A 27930-nucleotide genomic window follows, 5' to 3' on the forward strand; every position below is an offset into this window, starting at 1 on the left:
ATGAATGATCCCTGCAAAGCTAATCTATGAATGTAAATAAAATCTTATTTTTTTCTATATACCTCTCAATAATTTGATCGTTTAGTTATCAACTATTTTTTTTTATTGTTGGCAACCCTATTGGAAGCATGCGAACAGTAGCACTTGTCTGTCTCATTGCTCTAGGGTTGTTATGGACTCTTTGATGTAATAAAATCGTAGGATTTCCTTTTGACGAATACAAGGTTAGAATAAATATTATGAACTAAAGAACCACTACTTTAAACGCGTATAAGTTTTAGAAAGATAAAAAATAAGTTAGTACAAGGCTTCAACACAATTGCATATACAAAAAATTCTATCAAAGATTTCATTTGAGATAACTACTGGTCACGGGACAAACGGGCAGGAGGCTCACCCAAAGTTAAGTGATACCGCCTCCCATGAACACTAGCAATGCCAGAGCGTTCGCCCTTCTAATAGTTGGTATACACTTTACTTGAAGGACCCTCAGTTGAATTAGTTCGGAAATACTTCAGCGGGTACCAGGTTAGTAGTGGTGTTCAGGACAATAACTAAATATTTATCAAATATTATTTTATATTTAATCAAAGTACTATATTTACCGCGATAAGCGATCAGTCACTACGCCTTGTTGTGATAATGTTTGTTGATAGAAACCCTTTTCAACTGCTTTGGGTTTTTAATGTTTCTCTTAAACTGCAATGTGTTCTGTTGATATTGATTAAATTATATTAACATAATAATGATTTTATTTTTCCTCAAATGTCTTTAACTAGACTTAGCGTAGGCATGCAACTCATCCCGTGCGCTATAATCCCGGCTGTTCACCAAAGGATTTTTCAAGGATTTGTGCAATTTCTTGTACGGTAAATATCATACCGAGACCGGCAAGTCTTAGACCTAGAAATCGGCATGTGCAAGGCACAGAAGACATAGACATAACATTTATTACTAATAACAATTGACCACCTACTTGTTTAAAGAGCAAAATGATCAAAGAAACTTTGCAATCTGCGGCCAAGGCCCATGTGGGGTGTTAGTTCCATTGGATTATTATTATGTTTAATGTGTACTGAAATGAAAGCTTCAGAAGCAGAAAGCGCGAATGTTTACTCGCTTTTGTGTATTCCTTTTACGATAATCCATAATAAGCTTTGTTTATGTCCATGTACCTGACTGTTATTGCAATTTATTCGGCTGTAAATTGCATTTTTATTTTATTACTTCATACTGCTTCTTTTAGTAAAAAGGGCGACAATTTAAGTTATATTTCAAAGTTATTAGGATTCTTGGTTGATAATTATTTGTCGTTTTGATCCTAGCCAATTAGTAAGTATTTTCGACTACATCGCTATCGTCGTTTAATTTAAAAATTCATTCACATTCAAGTAACTCTTCAATCTAGTCTCGATCGCCTTTTTCATCGGAACATTTCTAAAACCTTCTTGTTAAACAAAATGAGTGCCCGGAAGCGTATCTTACTAAACACTAATTAATCATTCCATCTGCAAATAGTCGCTTGTAAATAATAACTTGTAATAAGTAGTCTTATTGCATAGGTTCATCAACACTTGCAAGACACATGACAATATGCAGACTTCCTGCGATCACTTTAATATTATTTACAGCTTGCATTTGTAACAATATGTACTTACATGAATTATAGATATAACAGTAAAAAAATAGATTATAATAGAGTATTGCCTTTGGTTAACATAGCTTTTACACATTGAAAGAAAACAATTTTTTAACCGGATCAAAGCTATTTATATTATTATATTATATTATTAATTATTTACATAATTTTAAATTTTTCCGACGTTTTGCGCGCTTTACAGCGAGCGTGGTCACGGTGACTGAAGACAAATGGTGTTGAATGTCAAAAGTATCACAGCTGTAGAGAAAGTTGTGTTATCTATATTTATTTCCCCGGAGTTGGTATCGACTAAAAGATGACGGGTTTTTGCAGATTATAACAGTATTTATGATATTCTTTAAAATAATGTTTTTATCATCAAACCGATACATAGGTAAAAGGTAAATGCGCCCAATAATTTTTAATTTATTTCATAGATATAAAACAAACAAAACTATAAAGAAATACAACTCCAGATTAGAAAATAATAATAAATTGAAATTATTGCATAGACTATGATTCCATACTCATAATAATATTTGCAATAATTAGTCTGTGCAATGAACACAAATGGACAGACTAATCATTGCTTTTGACGTGACAGTTGTCAGAAGAAGTATCTTTTTGTCAGCTGCCAGTGGATTGTAAATCAATATGGATATGAGAACTTCAATATCGTCGTAAGATTTAGTTAGTAGTCATGCATAATTTATTTATCTCATAAAAAAATCTATTGTTGAATTGTTCAATTTGTTTTAAAATATAATTTTTATTATTTCATCACTGACATAAGACTATTTTTACCTTCACAGGTACTAAGAATATAGTTTACTGAATAATGAAATGAAACTAGGTCACAAGATAAACGCTAACGATATAAAGAAGTAAGAAGTTTATAGAACGCGCGAACTGATAATGTTTCACGATCGAGGGTACAAAGGCCGTGACCACAACCAACCATTCTTACTTCTTACAAATTTACAGCTGAAAGTAGTATTCCAAAGGCAAGCTAATAGACTAACACATTATGTGTCATTAGATGTAATTCTGCTATAGTATATTGACTACAGCTTACCTAAAATAATTGTCACGCAATAGTTTTTATTACTATTGTATGGACATGTTGCATAAATAAGTATTAAGCCATTACAATCCCATAAAATCCTATATATTTATCATAATCCTAAATTAGTGTTACGTCATATGATATTTACGTACATGATTTAATTGTGAACTTCCGCTAACAGTATTCAAATTAGCAGCAAAATAAAGTACTCAATTAATACAAATTTAACCCACCATGTGTTAATTCAGAATCAGACAAGTGTACTCATAACATCTTAGTTTAACTTTAACCGCTGAATTTGCTTATAAAATTAGTTGTAACAAAAACTATAAAAAATATTTTGATTATTTTGAAATTCTATTATTGTATTATTTGGTTCCGGTTTTACTTCCGAGGATACAAACGATATTTGCTAACCAATATTAGAATTAACCAAAACAGATACATCTCTGAAATTAAAAAATAAAACATAAAATTAACATATTGGATATATCTACAGTTACTCTGATAAAAAATAAATAATTATATTACTTTAAAGTTATCTTTCAAGGTACTAGAACTACATATTTATATAAATATGCGAAAATAAAGCATCCATAACAGGCATCTTTAATAACATTTCTTTTTCTTTAGGTTTATATGAAATGAGAATTTGTTTTTTTCTGACCATCAACAACAAATCATTGTACGTCGGATGTCTTATTCGTAACATATAACAACGGAAGCGAATCATTGTCACATCTGCGCGACCCATGCGAATATATTCTCAGACTAGTTGACTACCATTAAGGCATGTTTAATTAAGGAATTTAACGAATGAATAAATAGAGCCTCAAACCAATAATAATAAGTTTGTTAACGTATAAGTCAAGACATCAAAAGTTAACCGTAGATGTGTCGACTTTAATTTCACTATTATTTATTGATTTAGCTTAATACGAATACAACTAGATAGATCGAAACAGATTGTTCAAATAGAAATCTTACGAGATATTTGTTTACGAATTATACAGAATTTAATAATGAAATTAGAAGCATTTAGAAGCTCAACAAAGTAGTAATAGTTCTTAGTTTCATTCAACACATAAATAACCCTAAATTCTTTCTGCAAAAAGGCCATAAAATGAAAAAAATATATGACATGACACGTTTGCAACAGTGCTCCAAGATCAGGAGTCGATCCTGTGCTAAATTAACAAAAAGCATATAATATATTGATATTTGATATAATTTTGAATAGGTTACCAATAACAATGCAAATACAAATTGGTAAGTAAACAAAAGTAGCTCCAGTTATAATATAAATATGGAGAACATTGATAAGAAACTCGCTGAACAGTATTGCTCCGAAGCATTCAAAACGTCGAGTTAAGTTAGATATTTTTATTACCACAGAACTCACATGTAATATTAAAAGTAATCCTTAACCTCGTATTGCATCCGTTTCTTCGATCATTATAATTTTGTAGCCAAGTAAGTGAGTCTAACAAATGTTTTCGATTTTTAGGTCTGCCGGTTTTCTCCCGAAGTTTGCCTTTACAGTAGAAGCAAATGCTCATAGAAAATTCCATTGCACAGCCATGATTTGAGCGCAAAAGCTCAAGGATAAGGGTCGCATGCTTTAACCGCAATGGCAACACTTATTCTCTTTCATGTTAGAAATTTTAGTCGTATAGAATTCAATGACGTTATAAGAGAGTTTTCTTATAGGGTTTATTAGGTATATTTTAAACCGTCAGCTATGAAGCCACTAATTAGGGTCGGGTTGTAAAATTCCAGTTTGTCACATTTGTATGCAAATTGTTCAAAGCTATTTGTTTTAACCGGTTTATACCGCAGGGTTTAGTCATGGACATTTTCAGAATCGTTACGATTTTATTTCGAGGCATAAAGTTTTATTTGAAGAATTATTTAAATGATATATTTTTACAGCTTAATTCAGCACTGACTTTATTTGAAATTATTTCTTCTAATATAAATTTTTGACGTTCATAAGTATACATTGTGTAACCTATATGAATAAATGAATTTGAATTTGAACCCGTCTGCACATGATGTATAAAGATTCCAGAGGAAAGGTAATAATCATCATGGTAATGATAATATATTCATAAACACTCGTTTAATTTTAATACGAAGCCTTACAAAGATAACTAATAGTGGAGATAAGTTATAGTGGACCGGTCAGATTGGCCGCGTTTGTGATGACAGATGGTTAAAACAAACCTTAAATGGAATGGCCCAGTGCGAAGAAAAACGAGAGGACGCCCACCAGAAACCTGAGAAGATGAAATAAAAAAGGAGACATTGGAAAATAGTAATATAGTCGAGAGGCAAGTGAATGAGTTTGTTGATTGAATATTTTTAATACTAAGAAGAAAGACTGTTGCATATATGAATCTCTGTGCGAATTTTGTTTCAGGTATTGGCCAATTATTCAAAGTACCCTAACCGTAAAAACATTCGAAACTCCATCTAGGCCCTGCTCCTGTGACAAACGATTCTGTTTGATCAAAGAAAAAACAAAAGCCGGAAAACGTAACATGAAAGGCGTTTGAATAAAATTTTGAATTAAAAGTAAACATTGAGCGAGGTAATTCCGCCGCTGTGCGAACTTCAAATGATTTTTGATGGCTACCTGCTTCTAGTTAAACGTTTAGAATACCTGTGGGGCTACGAAAATATTATTTTATAAATAAAACCTTAACGAATATGACCTTTTTTACACAACTTAAACTATCCAAAGCTTCAGAGCTGTCGTCCGCGAGGAACTGTCAAAGTCTTACTTAAAACATACGTAAACCAGAAGACAATTCAATTATATTATTAACTCGTAAACATCATATTTATATTTTATACATTAAATAGTTGTTAGACTCACATATTTAATATATATAGCTCAGCAGACATTTGAAATGTGACTATTTACACACGTTTATAATTAAGTCATTATTACATAATAACTCTAATAATAGTAGGTAATGGTAGGTAAGGCTAAAGTTATAAAATAATGTCATAAAGTAACATTAAGACACATATTCGTATTACAAATGCTATTTATTTAAATTTTAGAAATATCAGGATTAAGAAATGGGGACGTCCTTGAAAATAAAATTACGCTGACGCTTATAAAACCCCCAATCTCGTGGATTGATACTTAATGTTTTGTATTAATTAACCCGGCATAATTAAAGTGGCGAACAAAATACTAGCCGAGCTAAATTTATCCTCAACAATGTTGCCCTGAAATATAGAAAAGATTATGCAATTATAATTTGAATGCTATCTTTTTTATTATTATTATTCTATGCTAATGTTAAGCGATAATTGCGTTAAATTATCAAAGTAAAAAGATTTTATGGCCTAGCAAGCTTAATCTAAATAAAATAAAGGAATTGTCCTTTATGTTCACAGACATACCAGAGCAGTGTTGCTCAGTGCCTATCCACTAATGGAGTTTCATTCTATATGCGCATTTAACATTCGCTCAAACGGTGAAGGAAAACATCGTGAGTAAGCCTTGTTTTAGACCCAAAAAATCGATAGCGTGTGTCAGGCATAGGAGGCTGCTCTACTTGCCCATTATATTGACAAATTATCAGAAATCTGAGGGCCAGACCTAAAAAGGTTGTAGCCCTACATATTTTTTTTTTCAAAGTTGTACCAAAAGTCAGTCAAATAAAGCGTTATTTGTAACAAACGAACTACATTTTTTTATAAGAACACGTCATCAAGTATTATCTTGTATTTATACAACTGAGCGTTTCTTGAAGCAGTTTTTGTCGCGCACCACCAGTGGAACCAGTTGCCCACTGAAATATTTCCGAACCAATTTGACTTAGGGTCCGTCAAGAAAAAAGCGTACCAATTCCTTAAAGGCCGGCGACGCACTTGCGAGCCTTCTGGCCATATGAGTGTCCATATCGATTATCATCAGGTGAGCCTCCTGCCCGTTTGTCTCCTATTACGTAAAAAAACATGTGTGTGTACTTATGTACACGCGTTAGAAGTTATACTTCTTTGGCGTAACAAGATAAAAATCTTTTCTTTTTTTTATCTTTCGCCTTATTCTACGTTTGTAGAAGAAACTACACTAACTACAGAAAAAAAGGTATTTAATACATTGAATGTTTTATTATAACGAATCATCTAGTTATATAAATTTAATTTAAATATCACAAAAAATATTTCTACATAATTCAAGAAATTGACATTTTTTACTTTAAAATGTTGACTATGAAAACTCCAGGGCGTCGGCTTTTTGTGACGGTATGCGCGTGCATGGTAAAAATTTACTTTCATCATTAATCCTAACACGCCAAAAGAAATATAACTTCAAAAATTACAAGTATATAATAATATAAAATTAGATCTTTTCATACAAACAAAAATTTGGAACGGGTCGAACAACCTTTCCTCTTTATTACCTACAACAAAATTTCACTCTACTCATAACCACTTTGCTTACTAACGACCTGAGATAAAATGCTTAAATTAATAAGGGATACTGTGCCGAGGTAATTATTTTATATTACCGACGCTTTATATTAAATTTTAACGTTACTATAAGATGGAATTTAATTTTCCCCTAGCGAGACTTGGCTTTGAATATTGATTGTAACAGATTTTAATAAAAATCCCAATGATACGATACATGCTTTGCCAGAATATTCCTCAAAGCCCTTGGTTAACATTTTTGGAAGGAGTTTACGAAATCGCAAATCCCGAATAACACAAACTCGTATTGTATTGTATACCTTTGTATTATGTTTCCGTGGCTACAGCCTACGAATCTCATCCCTGATGTCCAAGGTTCGCTCCGGGGCTGTGCACCAATGTACTTTCTGTACATGTTCGCATTTAACATTCGCTCGAACGGTGAAGGAAACATTTCGCCTTTAGACTCAAAGAGTCGATGGCGTATTTCAGGCACAGGAGGCTGATCATCTATATGCCTATCACATGGTCATGAAACAGATACATAATTCTGAGGCACAGACCTAAAAAGGTTATAGTGCCACTGATTTATATGTAACGTATGATCCGCATACAGAGATAATGAATATATATACTTACATTCAAAAAGACAAAATTATCAGATAAGACAGTACACTTGTGCGACTTGTACGCTTTAATATAGCTTGCGTAGGTCAGTCTCAATTAGATTAGCCATATATGATATTCCAACCATATCAACTCGATGGCTGTTATGCCAGAGGTAATTTTACTGCGTGTCACCACAAGGACCCAGTTGCGCCTTTAAATATTTCCGAACAAATTCGACTGAAAGTCCTCCAAGAAATAAACATACCAGTTATTAAAAGCCCAATAACGCACACTCGGTTCCTCTATGTGAGTGAACACTTAACATCAGATAATGTTCCTGTTTTATAAAAAAAAGCCGAACGATTAGGGCTTAGAACTTTCTTTCACGGCTTAGATAAAGAAATAAGAGTTGAAATTGTTAAATATTTCAGTATTACATTCAAAAAAGAAAAAACTATTTATTTTGAAGTATAATTATTGTATTATCAGCCATAGGTGGTGGGGAAGGTATCGAAGGGGCCGTATATCGTAGAAGTTATCAGTTTTAGAGAAGATTATTTTATTTCGCGTGCAAATATAAATCATATTACTTTCATTTTTATTTCCATACGAACCTCGATTTTTGTGCCGTTCCCGGCTGCAATCAAGGGGCACACTAATGGGATTCAGGGCTAGATTATACCGGGATTATTCCTCTGTAAAAATTACGCTTTTCCCATCCCCATTTTTAAGATCAATGTTACACAAATATAACTTTTGTTACTACAATACCAAAGTTCATTATTGTTGAGAGTCGTTTGAGGAAAATTCATTTTGGATAAAAATATCATACAGCGGCTTTGCTTTATCATTGCGTAGAGATGTAATTAGTTTTTGAAAAACGTGACAGCGTAGGCGAAAATTATTAATGAAGGTAATATGAAAAATACTGTATACAATATAAAAATGTGTGCGGCCAATGTGGACTTACAAATATCTCTAAAACTTTTTAATAAGTACAGAGAATAACTAAAATAGTTTGTCTGTAAGGTCATTTATATACATTTAAAAACTTTTGTTTGATGACTACTTTATGAATTTTTTTGATAAGGTTTTACTCCACTCCCACTATATGTATCTAAAATTAAATAAATAATAAGCTATATACAATTTATACGTGAGATACGTCATTTTTGAAAGGCATTTTTATTTACTAAGTCAGTGGAAATATATATGTTTTTTGTTATCTGGTAACGTACTATGTTTTAAATTAGCAATATATTAATCATATATTATCTGTGTTACTTACTTTTTTGTGATTATTAAACTATCAATAAAAAATCGAGAAATTATAAATATCACATGACTTAAAATCAATTACATAAGTGTATTCATATCGCAATCATATAAATGGTATAATGTAGTACCGCGTCACCGATATAGTATAATCCCTTCCATAATCAACAAAAAACCTAATACAAGACATATGAAAATTTCTCGCATCGTTGGAACAATAAAATCTATCAGGAATCATATTATTGTGTTACCTATACAAAGTGATTGTCACGCGTATGGCGGCGGGGAGCGGGCGGGGCCTAATCTACCACGCCCAACGAAGGCTGATAAGGTCCAAAACTCCATACAAAAAGCATACATTTTCGACCTTATTAACATGATAGAGTTGACTCTACTCAGCATTGTGAGGGAACTTTAATACATACTCGCGGTCCGCGCGCGTCGCACGTACGTTACTAACATTGTGTCGGTTATGTTTTGACGTTTAATATGGAAGTAAGTGCTATGATACCGATGCCTTTGGACTTTTCAATGGTGCGAAACGGATCGCCGCTAAGGGATGAATCGCCGAAGCCAATCTCGAACAGCGCTTTCAGAGTTGTCACCCCGAAAGGTAAGCTTTTATCTCGAAAAAGTAAATAAGGAAGACTTACCAACCAATAATTCTGTTTACCCAAATTTAAAATGTACGTATTAAAGACCATGGTATATTTTATCATATATTGGTAACTAATACAACTAAGTGCCTATTTGATAAGGTATTTGAATTATTTTAGATTTCAACGGCCTTTTTCATATCTAAAAGCCAAAACTTAGCTCGGCAGTAATCCCTTATTCAACGTGCTACGAGAACACATCATTAATGTAAATAATTATTTATATATGGATTGCTTTTTAGCATTTATTAGTTCTTTTGTCACGTGTCTCCTTCTTGTAGACTAAGCACTTACATGTATTTTATTTTAAAGTATGAATAAAACATTTTAATCTACCTGTAACGCTTTTTTAACAAATTCTTTATCTATAAATTAACTAGGTACAACTGTCATTTTTCTATATTTTATAAACAAGAGAATATTCTATGGTATTATTATATAATATTGAGGCTTTTAAACGGTTGTCAGTTAGAATAACAACCAATAAGGAAGTTAGAAAAGCTCTGCTGAAAATCAGCGTAGCTCTGCGGTCAGGAAGCGGTATGTGCGGCTACATACACAACTTGAACTTTGTAAATCTAGATGTATTTGTGTTTTATTTATGAGAGCCACATCCACACACAATTTTAATACATGTAAAAAAATATATTATTTATTTCGTATTATGAAATTGTTCAGCCTAGCTATGAAAGTGAAAGCTAAAGGTACCAATTCAAATAATTTATATTAATTTAGATTTTATAGTATTTAAAACATACGGATTTATTGCCGGAGTTAATGAGCGACCGCTAAAGATTATAAGTAATTTTACGATGGACGTAACATACTTATTAAGACCAAACTTATAAAAATACTTAATAAAAACCTCGTGATATATTCAAATATTTTTTTAAATTATAGGTTAAATTGCCTGATTAATAAACTTAGCAACTATAAGTAAAATAATGGAAGCGATAGTTTGACACAAATAAAAACTAAAACTTAACGTTTCATTGAAGCTCAAACACCTTTAGTACCTAAATTATCTTCGAATAGTGAACAAATGTCAAAAAGAATGCCATTCTGATTGGTCAAAGTACGGTATGTTCAAAGGAAAATGGTGAAATTTTAATTTTCAATTTCCCCGATGAGAGGGTGTTGCTTTTTTATCGCGCCTCGGAAGACTTTGAACATGTAATCAACTTTAATTGAAGTTGGCTACGGCTAAGCTTCTTGTTTTGTATCACAAAAGATTTTACGTGGACTTTAAGCGCATAGTTTTGATGACTGATACGATATAAAGAACGAACTTGTCGAATTTACTTCTAGAATATGTTCTAGAATTAAATTCGACAGGTTCTAGAAGTAAATTAGTAGTATGTTACTACTGGAAGTCACGCAAAATTTAAGAAGGTACGCTTTATGCTTGCGGTCCATTTGCGATGTCTTCATATCCCTGTCATCTTTAATTATTTATTTCAATTTATTGTATTAATATTTTAAGCTTCCAATGTATGCATTTCTTTTATTTTACTTTATTTGCTAATGTCCACAGTAGGACACATAAGGAACTTATATTTTAATTGATACCCTTTAAGACTATTCAGCTAAATGATTATGAATACACCTTGGTTTTTATTTTCGAACCTCTGAAACATTTGGTAGACTTGTGAAGGCTTTACTAAGTTACCTTATTTTTATCGTCTTTAAGAATCAAAAAGAGGACTTTAACTAGTCCTCTTTTTAATTGACGGCAGCTGGCCGTGGCACATCAATTTATAATTATCAATATAAATATTTTCTAATAACTAAAATGTATTCAAAAGTAATGACGCAAGCAACCCTCTCGTAAAACGGTGATCCGCATTACCCCTAATATAAATTGATTTCTATTGTTCAACATTTTTCTATTGTTCAACAGTTTGTAGCGGAATCTAACGAATAAAATACCCACAAGTTGAAGGTATTAAATAATTATTGAATAACTTTATTACATCTTTCATATTCTTCTGAGACATAGGTATACCTACATCATCACGCCCATCCACCAACTTGTGAGTGCCGTATCTGTTATAACTTTGTGTTAATAGTTTTATAAATAGCTGTATTGATATTAATGGAATTACCTGAAGCAACTTTATATTTTATATGGGATTTGCATAGAAAATGATAGTAAAGAACGTTTTTCAAGGAATTTTTTGCCGAGCACCACCGCTATGTGGAATCAGCTGCCTACTCAAGTATTTCCGATCCAATTCGAATTAGGGACCTTCAAGAAATGAGCGTACCAAATTTCAAAAGGCTCTGGCATTGAGAGTGTTCATGGGCTGCGGTATCACTTAACATAAGGTGAGCCTCTTGCCCGTTTTCACCCTGTTCTATAAAAAAGTAGATATCAATTCTAGCCGCGACCATTTGTTATAATAATAATGTAGTGGGGTTAAAGTTTTGCATTAAAAATAAATACAATACTGGTGTACGTAAGCCCAATTTCTTCCGCTAAAGAATATTATTTTAATATGTAATAATTCTTAATACGCTATATAATTTCGTAAACGACAATGACTGCGGGGACACTTTTATAATAAATAATTGTAATTGATAAATACGTTAATCTTCCAATGTAATACCTTTACTTCATATCGGTAAAGTCTTTAAAAATATCTGTTTCCATTTATAAGAGGATCTCAAATCAATAGTGTAGTAACTGCACGATTGTATAATTGTATATTAATAGAATTCTTCATGTCCATTAGATACAAAATGCAATAATAAAATCAGATACAATTAATATTATATAAGAGTGTAATCGGGGATTGCTAATAATTTCTGTACGAGACATCTGATCCCGTACATAATCGGATTTGGCTGATCGAACACCGGTTTATTGAGTTTGTACGTTATTTCTCGTTGTGCCACTGTATACATTGATTTTTAATGGGATTGCTTACTAGAGAGTGGATGTTTTTAATTACTTTTTAGTACAGTAATCATCCTATATGTATAAATATCTATGCTAAAAGTAACGGCTTTCATAGGCCTCTAATTTAACAAAAAAGTGTATATACTTTTTACGTTTTCTTTTTAAATATATCTATACATAATAAGTAAGTGACATCTAACTCTTAACTCTGAGACTCAGTGCCTTTAATGGTGTGCAAATAGCAGTAATAGAGTAGTTTATAAAATGGCCCTGCAACCGTTAGTCCTGGGCCTCAGATTTTTTTATCCCATTTAGGCGATCAACCTTCTGTTTCTGACAAACGCCGTCGACTTTTTTGGTAAAAATGGCAGTTTCCTTCACCTTACGAAGAAATGTTAAATGTGCACATGATGAGAGTATTTTACTTAATAATGTATTGACCTCTGATTTGCCTGTCGTCATCCATCATCAGGAATGGAAATCCAATTTGTTCACATTCAGCTCTGCGCGCGGCACCCCTAAATGAATTACCGCGCACGCGTCTCCTATTCCACGATGATTTAGTTTTATCCTAAAAGCGCTTTGAAATCTGTTATTCATAGTACTACCGACCTTTTATATAGGCCTCTCGATTTTCATTGATTTGTTTTAACAAATCAGTAATAAAGACGAATTATACTTCAGAAAGAACTATTACAAAACTGTAAAAACAACGAGAGACATGATTCTATATTTAAATTACAGTACTCAAAATAGATCATTTAGTGTTACTTAAGGCATTTGATACTAGATTGTTTAAGTTCGAGATCAAATTATTTTACTTCCTTAAACCGATTATTAGCTAATCAATCATTTACTTACATAGCTGAGTTACACCGTTAATTAAATATATAATAATAATTTATTGCAAGAATATGGTACAATAGTAAATTCTCATGTTGTACCACACACAATGGCGCGCAAATTTGTCTTTAAAGGAGTTTTACATTTTACATTATTAGTCATATGAATTGGTCAATTCTTATATTATTTGTATCGTACATATCATATCAAATGTTATTAAATTTATATCAACTTCAGTGTCTCACGCAATTAATCATTTATTTAACAATACATTTTTTTCAAAAGCAATACACCAAGTCGATTTTTAAAGATTCTAATCGGAAGATCTTATAAGTGTGATATGGACTAATAATAATGATAACAAAAATAGCGACGTGCTAATTTAGACTAAAAATACGTGACAGCAAATACCAGCAAGGGGTGATAAGTGCTCTTTTTTTAAACACATCGACCAGCTTCCCTGGTCGAGGTGTTTAAGGGTTTAAAACCTGTGATTTCTTACATAATAATAATATAATTAATACACAACTTTCAGTCCGGCTGTCCATAACTGTTTTAATATTGCGCGCACATGTTGTTGCGCGACAAAACGACGACATTAAAATCGCACGGCCTTGGCAACATCCTACATCCGCTTCTCACAGCTCAATCTTCGCCTAAATGGCTATCATTTGTTGATATTAAATCCTTTTTAATTAATTACTATATTAAATACATTACGTACCCGGCCAAGTGCGGAGATGTTGATAGGCAGTGTTTATTATAAGTTAAGACATCGTTTAAAAAACCAATTGAACCTTTTAAGAATGGCTTTCCTATACGTTTGTAATCCCCCTACAACTGTCGCGAGATTGGTAGTATCACGATTGTTCGTAGAGTACTACGGCTTCAATTTACTAAAACTTAAAGTAAGAATACAATTATTAATAGTGATACAAATAAGTTCAACAATTCATCAGTAATCATAAATCTAAATACTTTTACATTACAGGGCCGAAATATAAAAGAATATGGGAAACATATATTCAATTATAACAATATAAATTTAAAGGTAAATAAAATAGAAGGCAACCTACATGTTCTGTGAAAGCTAACCAAAAATCCGTTTGAAAATGAACTTGCGGACAGCGTTCAAAGGTCCCATTAATAAATAATTTGGCTAAATCGGCTTCTGTGAAGGGATTCGGCCACGTGCGGACCATTAATGTAATGAGCCCTGGAATCTTTTCTCGCGTCGTAATTATCTAAGTGTGGGATGTAAATCATGGGATTTATGGCACATTTTTAATGCCATTGAAAAGGTCTTACCAATCCGTATGACATATTAATTAGTATATTATAGTTGCGTGTATATAGAATAGATAGTTCAGTAGGGCGATCCTCTTAATTGACGCGCTGATATAGTAGTATCTTGTGTCGCTGGAATGAAGTTTCACGTGTATAAATTATATATTATGTACGTATTAAAATAAAACGGTATTCTATCAATTAAAGACTGATTGACTATCAAAACCTTATAGCGCGAACCTATTTTAGCGTATTAAAATGCGTACAACATCTAAAAATATACGCGATATAACACTGTTATTTAACAGTATTGTAAAATTATGGCAACATGTCAAGGTTTAAGATACTATTAGGATAAGATTCGGGACTATTTCCGATGTATAGCACTCATAAGAGTTGGTAAACGAGGTCTTATTTTGTTCTTAGCATAGCGAAGCTCGAAGCTTAAATTATGACTCATTCCGCAATGACTAGTATGACCCGCGATCTTAAATCTTAACCCTATTAGAATCTTCCTGTTCAAATTGGGTTGAGAAATGAGCGGCTAGATCAGACGTCGGCAGCCTCTAACCAATCAGAGGCTTGACTGATGGACATCATTGGATGTCCTACTGATTTAGGTACTTGATCGATTTGCATTTATGTACTGTTATGGAAATAATTCTCAGAACCAAGTAAAATAATATCGTTGATTATCTTCAAGTCATCGACTTCAATATTATTGCTTATTTAGTGGCGGAGCAACAGCATTTTGTGTCTGTTATGATCATTTTTCTTAATAAGCAAGTAGGTTTAGTACTTGCAAAACATTCATGGTTCTCGATGTTATCCTTCACATTATATATAAATTAATTGCGATAGTCCCCTACAGTGCACGTATGGGATTCGAACGCGTGACCTCTGGTTTAACTACCACTACTAGTAAACTACCTACTTTACCACTTGTATATATTTTAATTTCTTACATGAATCATATGTCGATTGCATTAAGACATGTTAATTAAAACGTAGTCATAAAACGTAATATTTAAAGACAAAACATAGATAATGGCATTGGTAACGACTTTGCCCTCAATCCCGAGTCTCCCACGGGATTTAGTTTCAGGGAGATTTTATTATACGGCTTATATTTCTGGTATCTAATGGTCAAGGCTATTTACTATATAAACGATTATATAGCAGTGATTAACTATCATATAATTAATTATATTATATTTAATCCAGCGGAAATTTGGATTTGATTAAAAATTGTTACATGGTTTTCAAATCCATAAAAAATATTGTTGATAATATTTTATATGATTACGTGCCTATAGCGTAGAAATAGATATTTTTTAGAACAATTTTTGAAATAATCTACATAATTACATTATAAAAATACCTTCAGAGTAATAGATGATGATAGCTAGTCTTTTGTTAAAATAGCTTTTACACATTAAGAAAAACACTTTTTGAACGGGTTAAAGCTAATCAAATCAAATCAATATATCTTTATTCATATAGGTAAACATGTACACTTATGAACGTCAAGAAAAACAAATTAAATTAACTGTAAATTTACATTTACAACCAGTTCGCAAGTCAAGGGCGTAGAGCGGGTAAGAAGAACTGGCAAGAAACTTTCCGCCACTCTTTTCAATCGCCAAGTTTTTAATACAAATTGTTTGAACTGGAGCAAATCAATCCCAAGGGTTGGGATCATTTAGGTATTCGTCACATTTATAAAAGGCTTTATTAATTCATTTGCTTTTAACAAGGGCTTTGAATTTATTAAGTGACAGTTCTCTAATTTCGCTTGGGAGTTTGTTGTAAAGTATTACATGTATACTTAATTATTTACATAATTCTAAAAAAATTTTTTAATACATAGCTTACATACATTAATACATAGCTTTAATCCGTTCAAAAAGTGTTTTTCTTGATAGCTAGTATTTTTTTTGTCCCCTTCAAAGGCACAAAGACCAATACGCTGTTACCAATAAACTTGAAAGTGACCATAAGGAACATAGACAAAATATATGTTAATTATTGTTTAACTAAATTAAGATAAATTTTTATTATCTAGAATTCGACCCTATTAGATAAATATATATAATTCGACCCTATTAGATAGATAATAGTCTTTAAGGATGTTTTTACCATACTGCTCCTTGATACACTTTGAATCGAGAAGTTCTCGCGTACCTTCGACCAGTAAACCGCAGTACTACGATGGCTTAGTAAAAATACTCAATTGCGTTCAATTGAGATTCTGCCCTGTGAAAACATTCAATCTCGCACAATTAACACCTCTTAACCCGTTCCGCTGTTCGCACGACAATCAACTACTGCGCCTGATTAGGCTGCGTCTTCAGTGACGACCAGAGATGCTCTTGCCATTGCGGCGGAAGTAAGAGACAAATAATATCAATCAGGATTCACCTGAACGTCAACATCTTACAACACAACAAATGGGTCTCAACTTCTAAGTAAATGTTGATTATATTTTGGTTAAAGTTGTGGAAGTATCTATCAAGAGTAATGAATCTTGTAGCTTAAAAGGCGACGTCAGTTAGATTGCCGATTCAATCCCCCGCGAAACACTTTGACTTATTAGAACATTACTTAGACTATCTCTTGTCGTAATCAAAATTAAAATCTCAATTTTAATAAGAACCATAGATGTCTATACTCCGATCGGGACTTCCTTATCAAGATAGAACCAATAACAGTGTGAGTCAGTCTCAACACGACCAAAATCGTTACATGACCTTATCCCAATTCTTCCGAGCCGTTCACACAGCATCTATGAATGAGCTACGATTTAATTAAACTAGATGTTAGATCAATTAAAGTAGCAGATGACAAACAATGTGAGTAATCATGCGTGGGCGGCGTGATTCCGTGGGAATCGGCCTAGATCGGAGTTTATTAGACGTGGGCTAGACTCTGGTTTCACTCACAAAATCATTCCTTCAGTGAATCACTAATATAAGAGATTACAACCAAGATCTTATAATTTTTTTTACAATGATATTAATTGATATGTATTTGATAACACCACATATTATAATATATGTATTAAAAGTAGTGATTATGCAAAGCCGGGGTGAAATACTTTATATAGTTAACTATTAGTAGGTGTTTCATTTTACTAAAAAAATATTTAAACTAACTTTTAAAAAATTACAAGAAATTTGTATAAAGGTCACTTCACACATATAATAATAAAAGATAAAATAAATAAATATTAATAACGATAAAAACATGACCTCGAATGAATGTGATTTATATATAATATATGAGGCTTTTTTTATTTATGTTTTTGATTTTGACAAAATATTTCTTTTCATTATATTCCAAATTTTGTTCTACTTACTACGAGTATTGCATACTTTGCTTTTAGACATTTTCAAGTTTACCTTTAATAAGTGTAAGTGCAATCTTAAACATTAGCAGGACACTAATCACATACGAAATAATGAATATAATAAAAATATAGGAATATGGTTTTACCGTATTCACGAAAAAATAAACTCACAATATTGATTTTATTATCAAAATTGTTCGGTGAGACCGTTGCTAACCGAGACGTATTGCTAATTAGACAGAATGGTCAACTTCCTCTATTAGCGTTCACAGAAAAGATTACGCGATATTAATTAAAAACATTGTTATGTTTGATATACTCCACATCAGGAAGAGGTGACCCGGCCTGAACCCTAGAATTCCACAAAGACTTTTGTATTAAATAAAGAAGTATTCAGAATTATGTAGACTGCATGTCACCAAGATAACGATGTTCGGGCAATTTTGACCCGTATGTATAATGAGCTAGTAATTAGAAATGTTTGTACGTGGTCTTTGTATAACATTCTTGGAAGAGATAAGTTAGCAATTGTTATAATATGAATGAGAGCTTTTAAAGTATCGATATAGTGAGCTCATATCGAACTAACATACTTAAAAAATGTGTTTACAAGTTTCAATATAGAATTTAGGTTGCGTTACTAGAATTGATAAAATCAAAACTTAATACACATATTCATAAAGTTAACTTTTGTGTATTAGAATTACCTCATTAAAACAGAGTTTCAATTTAACTGCTACAGTCAAATCTGAGGCTGGGATTTCTGTGTCTGTTTCGTAAGCATTTGTTTTTCTCTAATAGACAAATGTGTGATTTGCCTTTGTGCTTGACATACGCCGTCTACTTTTAGGGTCTAAGGCCAGTTTCCTTACAATGTTATCAATTCGTACATAGAATAAAAGTGTATTGACAGCACAGCCAAAGTTCGAACCTATACTTCCGGTGACGCATCACACGCTGAAACCAATACTGTTATCACACGGCCCTCATTAAGACATCGAAGTGAATATATTGCCTAACCAATGTCACCTGTATACCGATTTTTTTTAAAAGATAATATTTATAAATGAAAGATACATCTCAAATACATTTTTAAAGATCGAAACGAATTTTTTAACAATAATATTCTTTAAATTTGATACAATGGCATCCAAAACATCAAAAACTCAATTTAACAATATAATACAGGATATTTCACTAAACCACTTAAATTCTTTGTGAAAAGTTCATAAGTATAATAACTGTAACATATTCGTAAAGTAGTATATACATAAAATCAATATATATTGAATGCAATAAGTGATCTGCTTCCGTTGAAGTTTAGATTGTGGGTGAGTGGGTCGATTGTAACCAATAAAGCTGCACTGATCAGCGGCTGACCACCCAGACAGTGTAACATGACACTGCGCAGATTACAGCCACGCATAGAAGTGCAATTATAATGATGTTAAGTTAATATAAAAAATCAAAAGTAGTCAATTTTGTTATCAGAAGTTTACCGACAAGTGGATGATCCACGAATGAGCCTAAAACAATTTTTTTAGGTCCCAGTCGTGCTTGCGATATGTTTTTTAACGAATGATTATATTCGCACATAAAAATAAAAACTCATAGACCGAGGGAAATCGAATTATTATTATTATTCATTATATTATGTAACAAAAGGCAAAGGGGCTGAAGGGCTTACCTGACGATAAGTGATACCGCCACCACATGGACACTCACATTGCCAGAAGGCTCGCAAGTGCATTGCCGGCCTTTTAAAAATAGGTACGCTCTTTTCTTTAAGGACCCTTATTCGAATTGGTCCGGAAATACTTCAGTGGTTCCGCAAAGTGGTGCGCGGCAAAATTGCCTTAAGAAACGCTCAGAAGTGGAACGACGGACGTCTAGGTTTACGGATGGTATTTTGTATTCTATCCGATGATCAAACTTAGCAGGTATTAGTCCAAACAACTTTGAACACTCTCCAATGTAATTGCGGTAGAAGTATCACTGCATATACCCCGCATATTAACGCAACGCCAAGTGATCAAGCCGCTCGGAAAGTGAATGGTTGTTGACGATTCGAATCGCTCTTCGTTGAATAATGAATTAAGATAATCTTAATAATAATAATCGGGAGTTACGCCCCTAGACTACTCCATCAGCCAAATGATTTTATTATATTTATATATTCTTATTGTGTTTGTACGATTGTTGAAAAACATATGTAGGAAATGTTAAATCGAACTAATAATGTTCCTCAACACAATAGAAATATTTTTAGAAGTTTTTAAACATAAATAATTTTATTTACTGATTTTAAATTATGAAAAAAATAATATTATGTAACTTCATTCTAAATTACAACACAGCAAAAGGTATGGCATTTATAAATAAAAATGTTCTAGTCATGTAGGTATTTATTTTTATTGGAGTACTTCGGATTTTAGATTACTTACAGTAATCTAGTCTTAATAAGTTACACCATAACGATTACAATCATATAAAATGTACCGACTTTCGAACTATATATTTTAAGGAATAAAATAGTTTTCTTACAAAGTATTTTATCAAATAAAAATTTAAACAAATTATTTTGATTCGCGGAGAACCGCGTGTGGTCTAATTGGGAGGATAAATCTCATGACCACCACGTGCTTGATAAAACTAAAATAATACTCAAAATATTCCGAATACCCAAATAATTAGGTTAGCCGACGTAAAGTACAGAAATTAAACACAAAATATGCGTTATCTCTGTATTTCCACGTGTCTTATTAAGTAATATACTATTTTTAATGACATATTTCATCAAGGAAAATTTAATTGTAATCAAATATTACAAAACTATTACACAATATTTACAATTCTGAACCTACAAAGTAATAATTAATTGTATAATCTCTATTCATATAAAATTCTCGTGTTTTCTCACAATATTCCTTCCCGTACTTTTCCGAAAAGGCCCGACCGATGCTTATGAATATTTTATGCATATTCAATAGGTGAGAGTATCTTTCAAAACTCTAAGTGATAAGGCGTACACCAATTTTTTTTTTATTCAAGACAATTTTTTGTTTTTATTTTTTTTATGATGCAGCATACATACTATCCTTAATGGTCATCCCATTATTTTTATTAGGTATTTTATTATAGTAGTATATTGTTATTGAACTAAAAAAATGGTTTCTGAAAATAATATACATGCCAAAACGACGTTTGCCGGGTCAGCTAGTAGTTTTATAATATTTTAATTAATAAAAAATAGTAAACAATAATCTTTCGAATAGTTTTGTGTTTTATACAATAGTCTCTTAAGCTTATATATCCATTCAATCAACACCATAGATGAAAAAAAACCAATTATATAGGAAACAAGTATATTTGGAGTGTTCGAGAAACCATTTGAATCTGCTAAATGCTGGGTTGGGTTGGGTTGAGTTGGGTGGTCTAAGTAAAAACTATATGTAATAATAAATGTAAACACTGCACCTCGCTACAACGTGATACTAATTGCAATAAAGTGAGCAATAATTGAATGATAGCCAGTGGGATCGCTAAACCAGCAGGGCGCCGATCGGCGCCGCCACTATTTATAACCCTCGTTTAGTTTCCAGAGTAAAATAATAAGAAAAATATTTCAATTAAAAACTAGGAATTTATTGTGCATCACGTTGTCATCTTTTATTTTATAAAGCTGAAGAGTGTTAACCTCATGAAACTCAGGAACTACTAAATCCAATTAAATTTTTCTTGTTCTGGCTTTGATTGGACTCTAGTTTTCAGATTATTTAGACAATTTTCTTTACATCATCTCCGACCCAGGCAGGTACTGAAATAGTGTAGTGATAATGTATAACTACCAAATAAAAGTAAGAATGAGAATCGCAACACAGCGCGGAAATGCTTCTACCGGCAGGTACTTTTGATATTTGTTTTTATTTTCTATTTATTAATTTTTACGTTATTATTATTATATACTATGTAAGTAATAATACTGTAGATACTGTATGTTTGTGTGTTGGAAATAAATACCTTTAGATTATGTACCCACGAACGTCCAAAAAAAGAAGACGTTTCTTAAGAAATTAGGGAATGTTAAATAGTATAATATCATACAATTAATACTGTATGTGATATAGTAATAATGTGCTTTATATGTATATAATGTGCCAGATATATAATAAATAACATAATCGCATTACTTTGTCTTATTCTTTTTATAATAAAATGTATGATTTTATTTGAGTTATCCAGTTAATCAAACTTCAAGAACTAAACTGATTAAATATAAATTAGTTTTGTTTTAATTTTAATTTATTTTGTCATTACGAAATTTGACCTTGTGAAATGGTACAAACAAACACAAGCGAAAAGCGTTTTGGAATTGTTACATTAATAGGGTTGTTTCAAATTATATACGAATTATTTTTCATTATAGATTATGTATTTATAAGTTATACGGGCCCGTCTTTAAAAAACCTCTGAGCTATTGTGGTAAGAGGATAAAGGTTCGTATGTACGGTCATTATTAAAAAAAACAAAAGTATTACATTTGAGGTGATAACAGAAATTTGATAAAATCGTTTCATGAATGCAGATAAGTAATCCTTGTAGTAATTATTAGAAAAATTATTTGTTATCTTGTACATCTGATAAAATTAATTTAAAAAATCTCTTTTCTATAATCCGATTAAACTTTGTAAATATTATTTTGTTCACTGTTATATCACTTGTGCCATTTTCATTCTCATTTATTCTTATAATATTTTTATTCTTGAAACTTTGTGCTACACTTCTTGTTTAAACAACAATTAAATAATCGTTTCCACTCAATTTGTTTTTTTTTATGCTCTCAAACATCACACATAAATTATGACAAACAAACTTATCAGAAAATGAAAAACAAGATATGCACGTGTGAAAATCACAAGAGAATTTAAGAAGGTGTAGCCCTAACCAGATCCATGCAACATCGCAGCACACAAATCACGAGGCAACATTTTGTATCAATTGGCATTAAAATTAAACTACTTAATTACAAATTCAGATAATACTAATACTAATGTTAAAAGGTGATACTCGTTTAATAAATAAGTATTATTTAAGATCTCTTTCGCCGGTGCAAAAAGAATTTTTGCAAGTTCTCGTATGCATTTGACATATCTATGTTGATCGCTTTGACGGCATTAATCTTACAAATCCACTAAGATCGATCGAAGGTTAGGTCGATATTACAATAACTGTTATCTTTTTATAACATCTGACGTGTGCAGTATTAATTTTTCGTTAGTAAAGTCAATTCTTATTGGCTGCTCTGTCTTTCTACGTATAAGATGGTAACATGCAACTAGGTTCGCGAATATCAATTAATTAACTATTTTTTTTAGAATTCAGCTATTATAAATATACCTATTTGTTTTAGGCTAGTGTACCTAGATTGGTAAGGATATTTTAAACTACCTACCTACCAGCCCACGTTAAAAATTGTATAAAATAATTAAATTTTAAATGAATGTAACGTAAATGCTGATGCCTGTTTCTGACTATATACTCGGGGCGTAACTGACGATTTAGATAATCGCCACGCTTAGTTTTCTTTATTTTTCTTTTCTCCCATATAACATTTACAACAATAAATAAGATTACAGTTGAGAAGGTATTAGGAGACTGGTTTCCAAACTAGGTAAAAACCAGTGATATATAACCAGGCTTCCATTCACAGCAAAGTCATATTGAGTGGTAACAAAAAGTACATACATATATGGGTAGGCAAACAAATTTAACGTTTTAAATAAGGAAAGTAAAACAAAACAAAGCAGTCAACTAGTTAGGAGTTAGTAGAAATAAAGTTGTATGGGTGTATGTTTGGGTGTGTGTACGTGAGTGTGTGTATTTGAGTGTGATAGTGGGAAAGGGTATGTACGCGTGTGTGAGTGAGTGTTAGCAGGGTGTGTGTGGGTATGTCAGGCACCCGCCTGAGAACATATATAAAACTAAAAACGCCTTGGCTTGAGGAAAGAAGGTTTCTGTCTGAGTAGAATTGTTTAAAAAAGATTTTACGCTTATCACCCGAGACTTGGACATAACTGTAACACAGGAAGCAATATTACAATTGGCGTCGTCGACAAATTACCGCGCCCGCGCCGGACGGCGGTCATTGATTCCTGAACTGCGCTGGCGCCGCTTTCGTTTCCAGCTTTTTTTTATTTATGAATTATGCTCTATCATCTACGACAGATGACTCATATTGAGAATGGAGGTCAATTCGATTTCATAAATGAAGTTGTTGCATTTTGCATATAAACACGTGTATCAAGTTTTATATGTAAATTTCGAGTTGTAGATTGTAAGATAACATGGCCATTTGATGAATTTTATGCGGCATAAAAATAGTACAGAATATAATGTATCAGATTATGAGGAAGCATCGCATATTCCAATAAGAGATATGGAAAAAAAATTAGCTATAAAATATTTTATTAATAGTAAAAATCCATTCAAAAAAGCATTGTAAAGCTAAGCTAGTGCGACCGTAGTGACTGTTTGACTCATACTGACGAAGTATAAACTCATTTAAGACCTCACAAATCCACTTTAAAACCAATCAAAGTTAAATCAATTGAAAAAGCGTATATTCATATTAGCCACGCGCGACGAGCAGGCGCCATCGAATCGGTCTCTTCCTTAGGATGTAGCACAGATTGTCCTTGCTCTTATGGCTCTTATCCTGTTACGAAACCGTCAACTCAACACGATTTATCATTATATTTGGTTAGATGTTGATAATAGTCTAAACTACATGAACACCAGCCATTTATAAATTAATCCACTGTCCGATTAACAACTGAATTCACCTTAACAATTGTTTATTACTTAGATACATATTATTACTACTGTTTATTACGCATCATTTCGTACTTTGGTCACACAATGCGTAGGGGCGATGAGAACCTAGATAAGCTGATCGTGGTTGGCAACACCGAAGGCAAAAAATCGGATGAACGTTCGCCAATGCACAAGTCAAACTCCAAAACTATACACAGTTGTAAATTAAAATTTATTAATAATTAAAATTTATTATAATAGATCATATTCATTTTAATTACAGCAAAACTTATATACTAACTATAGTTCCTGGCATGTATTAAATAGTCGTAGTTATGAAAATCATTGTTCCCTGTGTCATCATAGCTACATTTTGTATGTCTATATGTAGCATAGTGCAAAAGTTTATTGTAACACTTCGTAAGCATCCTCATATATTACTTTATATAATTGTGATGTTCAGTTTAAATTGTAACATAAAACAAATATTTGCCTCGCCCTTCCTATCAAACGTACTAGTTTTTGATGAATGTTTCTATAAAAGATAAAAACTTTATCATACATTTAGGTAATCACTGTTACAAATGTTATGATAAAATTTATAATTTAATTGCGTGTAATACCTTGCTTTTGATGCAATCAAGTCTGTTGAGACACCGTTACAAGTTTGATTAATTAGTGAAAAGCATTTCTATTCTTTATACAATTTATTATCTTAATTTTGGTAATTTTGGTATCGATTAACACTATTGTGTCTTCCACTGCTTTACACGTCAAAGACAATTAAAGTCAATTAATTGTCTTTTCAAACTGTAGAAGCTGATTACTCGGATAGCCTGGCAGGTGAAGAGTCTTTTTTTAATGTGACATGAAGGATTTTTTAAACTTTTAGGTATCGTAAGTATCAAAATATCTATGTAATACTTATTCCATTAAATTGTATCTTACGTAAGATTATAATCTTCCAGGAGATTTCGTAAACAGCTGTTGATTAGAAACGTTGTATTTTACGAAGTTCTTCGGCATATTTTTGTCTTCAGGGCGTATGTCCTAGTGTCCTATCAATACTTAGCTTAAATGTAGATAACAAAATTTAATACTGACAGATACAAAAACTATAATATGTGGGACAAGGTATAATTAAAAGGCGTTTGGATTATCGGCGGCAATCATTTAATATCGGTTTATATAGTAAATGATTATGAGAGATCTTACCTACATGGTTCATTTTCACAGCAAGAGCCTGTATTTTACAGATAATACTTGGATGTACATATTACCAATGTTCGTGAGATTTCATTTTATTAACAAAACCTGAATCAAAATTAAAACCATAACCTAAATGATACATGCTGGGCGCAAGTGATTTGTCAATATGAATGAGTTTATGTTGAAAGAAAGCAAATGTCAAGCCCTCATGCGCAGGGGCAATCGAGCAAATCAACTCCTGACACTCGTTGATAAAGCAATTGAGATTTTGATGACGCGGCCGTGAAATGGCACTGACACTGCAATGTATCCTTGAATCAGTAATCTAAACTGCTTATAAGGTCATCATAAGGCGCTAGTATTTTATAAACACTAATAATAAATAATGCCTGTGCAAAAGTGGCATTTGGCAAAAAATCGAGATAAACTTCTTCGTACAGTTCTGGGTTTTATTCTCGCGGACGCAAATGGCTTAGTAGATTTGAATTAGATTAGAGATAAAACAATACAATGTGATAAATAAATTGTTTTACAGGTGTATCAGCAAGTGAGGCTCTAAGGAATGGCATCTGCAATTCACTGTGGGGTGCATCCAGCACACGTCCAGATGGGAGATTGACACCACCTCCCCAGAATATGGACACTTACAACAGTAGAGGTAAGGTAACATTGTTAAGTTAAAATGGCTTAAAACTCGTAGGGCATTTTTACTCCAAAATACATGCTAATATGGGGATGATGGATGGATCCAAGACAGTATCAGATCTGTCTTCTGCGCTTTCCAATCTTGTTTATTGTACCGTCAATTGAACCAAGATCAACATGATAAAATTGATGATGATTATGACAATTTTAGAGTATCTACCAGTAGTTAATGTATAATTAATCAAATTTGAAAACAACACCCAAAAATTGCAAAGGGTTAAAAGGTTTTTTAAGCCAACCTGTTCTCCATAAATTTAACATATATGTTTTATTATGTATTCTCAGTTTGTTGTTATGTTTGTATTAAATTCTAAGTTTATTAGGAATTACATTTTTTCTGTACCCTTCAGGCACCAAGGTTAAACCCCTGTAGTTTATGGTTTTTTCAACATCAATCGAGAACCGTCGATTTTTAATAAACCTATCACGTCACGAATTCCAATAACATCAAGCAAATCCCACGGCTTCAGATTTCGGGCTGACATTATCTTATCGGCGGACACCGTTATCGCTTAGCGAAATTAACGTTTGTTTTATGGCTCTGATTTGCCGGCGGCAACGACAAAGCCATATCAACCTATCAGTTCAAACGTTACGTGTTATGAGACTTGTAATTCATGTATCGAACACGAATTTCGATATCACTGATAAGGTATAGTCAGCATTTTAAAACAACATAAGGCAGAAAAAAATACATGGTATTCTGTATACTACTTATAAAAAAAATTGCTAAACATTGATAACTTATATTTAATTTTAATGTTTTATATTATAACGTTTTTGAGCTGAGTTAAATTTGATTTTATTAGAAGAGTGACCATTAAGCATTATACTTGGTCAAGTTAACATTTCTAATATATATATAATAACCTTGAAATGATACAATTTTCTTTGTTTAAAAAATTTAGTTTTTTTTTCTGTTGTCCGTCCACTGTATCATGTTGTAAATCCGAATTGGACATGTGTACCCTTGTAAGCAAACATTAGTTACAAGATAAGGCAATGTTTGAAAAGTATGGTTGTACATTCTGAGAAATAATAAAAATCTGTCCCTCGTGAGCCTCGTCCGCACCGTAGATGCGATATTGAATATGTATTTGATAACTAATCCCTGTCAATTACTTTATTTCGTCATCAAGT

The 27930-nt window shown here is 32.2% G+C and overlaps 1 protein-coding gene across 2 annotated transcripts in view; it reads left to right on the forward strand.

Annotated features, from left to right (window-relative positions):
• Positions 1 to 9476: 9476 nt before the first annotated feature.
• Positions 9477 to 27930, forward strand: part of LOC123709018 (zinc finger protein Gfi-1b) — a 48163-nt gene continuing 29709 nt past the window's right edge. For both annotated transcript variants that reach the window (XM_045660094.1, XM_045660095.1), the window contains exons 1-2: positions 9477 to 9639; positions 26621 to 26743. In XM_045660094.1, coding sequence (XP_045516050.1) covers positions 9516 to 9639; positions 26621 to 26743 — 247 coding nt within the window. In that variant the 5' untranslated portion in view covers positions 9477 to 9515. The remainder of the gene's footprint in view (positions 9640 to 26620; positions 26744 to 27930) is intronic.

This window comes from Pieris brassicae, chromosome 4 (assembly GCF_905147105.1).
Source record: "Pieris brassicae chromosome 4, ilPieBrab1.1, whole genome shotgun sequence".
NCBI classification, from domain to species: domain Eukaryota; kingdom Metazoa; phylum Arthropoda; class Insecta; order Lepidoptera; family Pieridae; genus Pieris; species Pieris brassicae.